Here is a 5,760-nt window from a genome sequence, read left to right as displayed (position 1 = left end):
GCTTTTTAAACTGTTAATCTTATTTGAAATATGCCGAATATTTGACATAGTGCTAGTGCGCCAGTACGCTGCAGCGCTAGCGAAATGCAGCAAAAATATTCGGTATATTTCCAAAACGGTTGAAGTAATGAACAAAATAACAATACTCGATCAAGAGAAAAAAATTGATTGGAACGGCAAGTCTGGAGATCCTCTGTTTGAGCGAGTTGTGCAAATCATTAAAAAAAAAAGGTAAGCAGCTCCGCTTATTTCCACGGTGATTTCCACGCTATACCGCTCCACGCTCCAAATACTTGGTAAACATGGTCCCGTCTGCTACTATCCGTCTGCTACATTTTGTTTTCGTGTTGGGTTTCTTTAATACACTTCTTAGCTTACAGGCGATATAAAATCAGCATAGCATTCAGATGCCCAAGTAGAACAAACCCCGAAACTAACCAAGGCATCGCGAAGCGTAATAGTCAAATGGAAGAGTACGAGGTGTTAGAAAAAATTGGAGAAGGTTCCTTCGGGAGAGTTTACAAAGCACGACACAGGCATCTCAGAGGTTTAGTTGCCCTCAAATTTATACCTAAAGTAGGTTATAAAAAATAGACCCATTCTTTTAGTAAACCCATTTGAAATATATTGATAATTATCCTTTGTTGGTGGTATAGATTGGCAGGACAGAAACCGAACTCCAAAGCTTGAGAAATGAATTTGAAATCCAAAAAGGCCTGAGACACCCAAATATTGTACATGTGCTTGGCGCCTTTGAGACCTTTAAAGAAGTAATCTAAAAATCGTTTGATAATTCAATGAAATTATGATCATGAATTTTTCCAGTTAGTTGTTATCACTGAATATGTGGAAAGTGACTTATACAAGTTGCTGGAAGATGGAACACTGTGTGAAGACAAAATGCGAATGGTTGCATGCCAACTACTATCTGCCCTCTATTACCTACATTCAGATAGAATACTACATCGGGATATTAAACCCCAAAACATACTACTTACTTGTGATGGCATCATCAAGCTCTGTGATTTTGGTTTTGCAAGATCCATGGACCTCAACACTTATGTATTAACTTCTGTGAAGGGAACTCCACTCTACATGGCTCCAGAGATCATAGAAGAGAAAGCCATATGACCATAACGCAGATCTCTGGTGTTCATTTTGTTTTCAGTATACCCCAATGTTACAGGAATTTACTGACTCATTCTTTCTACATTTAACATCAGGTCTTTAGGTTGTATCTTGTATGAACTTCTTGTGGGATCACCTCCGTTTTGCACTACATCTTTACTGCAGCTAATTCGCAAAATTCGTTACGAAACCGTGCCTTGGCCCACAAATCTGAGCGCGGACTGTTTCAACCTCCTCCAAGGTCTCTTGGAGAAAGATCCTCGCCGGAGGCTAACTTGGCCACACTTACTCGAGCATCCTTTCCTGGAGAATAAAGTCCTGCTGCCACCTGAGAAACGTATGTTTTCACATAATGTTCCGCTTTTGGTCAAGGGGATAACGAGTTTTATTTACACGACTTCACCTTGTCAAGTAAGACCTCAACTTCCTTTAACGACTGCCCTGACGGCCTCGCAAGAGCTAGCCAAAGAGATTCAAAGACAAGATCTATCACAAAAGATCCCTTTTAAAAACAAGTAAAACGCACCATATTTTAAGACATGTTTAGTAATTAACCCCTGTGGAAAGGGTTTTTACACGAGCCCTTCAAAGATTAGAAGAGTACGAGAGACGTCGAAACAGCGCCCCGGTTTCTCAACCCAAGCAAGCAGTAGCCCTTCCCGCCGCCGCCTTCCATAGCACACAGTTTAACCCGTATGTTTTCATGAATGAATAGATCCAATTTCTCGCACTTTCATTCCTTTGTGGTATGTGAACGAACAGGGCCTTTGGAGACTGGACGCGTCGACAAAGCGCTGTTACCGATATTCATCATGTGCCACCGGCAATTGATCCTCGCATCACTGAGAGACAGCAACTGCTTGAGAAAATTCTGGAAACAACCAGATGGCGCACAAAACAAAATGTGGCTGATATTGATCCACTAGATGCCGGTACGAATCCCTATAATTTTATCCTTAGCGAAAAAACATTGCCTCTTTCACCAAGAGGCCAAAGTACTATTCCGGAAAACGTTTCACCAAGCCAAGAGGCCAAAATTGAGGTAAGTGTTGAAGAACGTACAAAGTTTTAAATTTTCTTACGCGTGTTGGGAATTTTAGGCCAAGGAAACGACCGTAGAAGTCAGCGCTGCCACTGCCGCTGCCGGTCCTTTGCTTTCGAAATCTCTAGAAAACGAAGAGTGGGAAGAGTTTCTAGATGGAACGCTGTCGGACGCTATAGAGAATCCGCAAACGCTTGAGCAGAGGGATTTGGTCGCCGTGGTTGTAGCTCCGTTGCGAAACGTGAACGCAAGCCCGAGTCTAGTTGAACGAATTGCTACGCTGTTGGCCATCCCATGGGCCGGGATTGACCGCGAAGAAACAGTCGACGAGGAGTTAATCGTCCGTGCCTATGCTGACACTCGCGTCGTACCAAACCTTTTGTACGCATGCAAAGTCATGATTCAAAGGAGATCTGGGGATAACCGCAGCACAGGGTACCTTGACACGGTCTAATTTACGTAATTGTATCCTCTCACCTCAGAATACTGTTTGTTTTGTGTGCAACAGAAGCATCGATAGCAAGAAGACCGATGCCGAATTAACCGCCGACGATCTCCAGTCCCTAGAAATGTTGCTGGGCTTGATGGCGCGTCTGGTACACCTTCGTACGACCGCAGGTAATCACTCATCTGTTCTTGTGTCGCTCGAAATGGTGAGGTGGTTAATCGCATTCCGTCCCTCGTCCTCCCCTCCCTCATTTTTATTCCGCTTCTCCACGGAACACATACAGAATTCATCAATCAGTTCTGCGATGCTGTTTGCGTGCTGGATTGTGCGGCCGCCATTCATCACCTGTTGTCTGTCGATCGGAGGAAAGCCCACGCAGTCGGGCACGTCTTGGCCATCTTGTCGCACGTATTGCGCACCAGAGCGGAGAACGTCAGCGTCGTCCAGGATATTCTCGCTCAAAGAGGTTTATCGTGTTTCAGGTTTACTTTCAAAAATTCAACTCGTCTAACCTTCAGTTGTGACTTAAACACAGACACGAATTTGGTGCGTCTGCTGTCCAACCGAAACCCGCTGATTAGGTCCAGGTGTTGTACGCTTATAGGGTACCTGTCTCTCAGGTAAGAAACATTTGGGTGACATCACCCTTGGAAACAGCGTGAATGATGTTTAGACTGGCTCGTTTTCTTGCGTCGTTCTCGCCTAGGGGCACTGACAAGTTGAAAGAATTGAGCAGACAGCTTGTCGTCGTTGAGCGCGTGGAGCAATTGCTGGCCGACAGCGATCCTCGTGTCCGGCAGGTACAAACCTTGTTTGGAAACCCTTCTTCTCTTTCTTTCTATCTTTCATTCTTCCTTTTTTTTCAGGTTTATTTGTTTATGGTTTTCTTATCTGTGATTGATTTTCTTTTTCTTTTCAATATTACAAGAGCGCCACATTTGCCTATCGTTCGTTGAGCGGCCATAAAAACCGGGCCGGAAATTGAATTGACGAGCCATTCACGAAGTGGGCCAACACCCAAACCTATCACTACGAGGAAAGAAGAAGGAAGAAACAAGACACTGAAGTTTTTCGCTGTCCATTTCGTGACACACGACCAATCTAGCAGCGAGAGAGGATGGCTATTACGTTTGAATTGGCTGGAACTGGACAAAAGCAAAATAGCAGCTCTCGTTAAAGGCTCATTTACGCCGCATAAGAGGTTCGCTTAACTAAACGCCCATTTTCTATTTTTTTTTTTTTTTTTTTTTTTTTTGCTTTTTCTCAACAGGATTCTCAACTCCAAAAATGAATTGTGAATTTATTTTTCTCACGATGGAAAAGTGCCTTTTATTGCTTCACACTTCCAATTAACGTTTTGATCTCGTGGAATATATCTGATCTTTGTATCGAACTCGCCCAAAAGCCGGACGCACACCCTGACGAAATGGTATAAACAAAAATGACAAAATAAAGGAGAGACACAGGTACACAAAGACGCCATCCTTGAGAAATTAAGAAAATGACATGATTGAATTTACGGCAAGTGAACGGGCGCGCGCCTGAGAAAGAGAGATCACACTTTGGCTCAAGGCTATTAGAAATGTTCATTCATGAAAGGAGACTCAGGCAAGATGGGCTGATCATGCGATAGAGATAGATACTATTGCACAACAGGCCAGGCGATGGATGACAGCTCGCGCACACGTGCAAGCTCGGGACACCTCATTGGCAATGCGGCCAACATAGCCGGGAAGAAGCGCTGCGTACTGTTCCATCGTGAAAATGATTCTTGGCACGGAGATGAGCGCTCGCTCAACCTCCATTCACAAAGAGCCGGGCGAGGCCCATCGTGGGCTCAATTCCAAAAAGAAGCTCGAAGATCGACCGACACTGTTGCATACGGCACAAGAAATTGAGCGCCCGCAGGTAAGCCAAGAAAACGAGACAAGATAAAGGGGGAAAATCATAAAAATAAACAAAATGTATAAACACAGTTGTAGGAGAGAAACACTCCTACGAGACGGTGAAGTACACAGCAGAAGGGTTCACGCTACAAGAGTGATATCTTATCGCTTTCGAGGTGCGGTACACGTAATCTTTTCTTCTTTTTTTCTCTATGCAATTTCCGAGGGTCAAGAACTCGGAAGATTTTCGGGCGTCGAAAATTAACTACTTGGCCACCTGACGGCGATCAAATCCCATTTTGGTTTTTATGACCAACTTTCAAAATCTGGATGATTGTCAAATCTTGTCAAATTCGATGAAGAGGAATGGAAAACTATAGCGTTTCAAGTTTTTTTTTTTTTTTTTTTTTTTTATACTGGACTGAGTAAGTGTCGCATAAATTCTGAGGAAAACTGGATTACCTGTCCGAACCCAATCTCGGAAGGGGGCATGACTTGCGACGTTTGGATTCGAGCGGCCTGAAAATAACGAATGCACGTAGTCACCGTAGCGACAAGCCAAAATCAGACTCTATCGAATTGAGAAACTTGATTTCTCTTTATTAGATTGTTGCCTTGTTCCTTTTTTCTCTCTCTCTCTCTCTCTCTCTCTCTCTCTCTCTCTTTGCCTGGTCGATCTGAAAGCGAGTTACCATCAAGATCAAGGAGGGGCATTATAAAAAGATCTTATCCCAATCGAATGGCCTGTCTATTTTTTTTTTTTTACCCTTTTATATATATATATATATATATATATACTATGCATATTTAACAATGCATGTATAATCTGTATCCACTCATAAGTTAATGGAGACTTAATGGGCCCGTTGAATCGTGAGAAAATACTTCTCCGAGGCCAAAAAAAAAAAGAAATATGACAAGAGTTTACCGACGCTTTCATTACCGCCTATCACCTTTCTGTCCATATTGGAGAGAGAATGCTGGAATGATAGCGCCCTTGAAACCAAACTGAAAATATATCAACACTAAAAAAATATAAAATACGACGACTGCGAACGATGTGGGTCCTCATTCCTTTCTTCGAAAGATCTCGTTTCGAAAAAAAAAAAAAAAGATAACTCCATTTTTTTTTTTTTGCACGCTCTTCTTTAATTTTCATGTCTATTCACGGTGTGACTAAAAACTTGAGAGTCTTTTCATGTCACCAACACGTGCGGAATGGGGAAAACCGACATCCACCAAATGTTTTCTTCCGC

At 42.9% G+C, this 5,760-nt stretch overlaps 1 protein-coding gene across 1 annotated transcript; it reads left to right on the top strand.

Annotated features, from left to right (window-relative positions):
- Positions 1 to 338: 338 nt before the first annotated feature.
- On the top strand, positions 339 to 4,079 carry LOC130700261 (serine/threonine-protein kinase fused-like). Its single transcript, XM_057522298.2, is given in 14 exon segments — positions 339 to 576; positions 657 to 770; positions 826 to 1,119; positions 1,121 to 1,149; positions 1,224 to 1,465; positions 1,541 to 1,643; positions 1,696 to 1,821; positions 1,891 to 2,170; positions 2,229 to 2,605; positions 2,679 to 2,788; positions 2,902 to 3,084; positions 3,154 to 3,238; positions 3,325 to 3,418; positions 3,547 to 4,079. Coding segments are annotated over 14 exon segments (2,205 nt in total). The 5' UTR covers positions 339 to 465; the 3' UTR covers positions 3,604 to 4,079.
- The last annotated feature ends 1,681 nt before the right edge of the window (positions 4,080 to 5,760 follow it).

The sequence above is a fragment of the Daphnia carinata genome, chromosome 8 (genome assembly GCF_022539665.2).
Source record: "Daphnia carinata strain CSIRO-1 chromosome 8, CSIRO_AGI_Dcar_HiC_V3, whole genome shotgun sequence".
In the NCBI taxonomy this organism is placed as follows: Eukaryota; Metazoa; Arthropoda; class Branchiopoda; order Diplostraca; family Daphniidae; genus Daphnia; species Daphnia carinata.
Note: the sequence above shows the minus strand (reverse complement) of the source record. Positions and strands in the feature narration are given on the sequence as shown.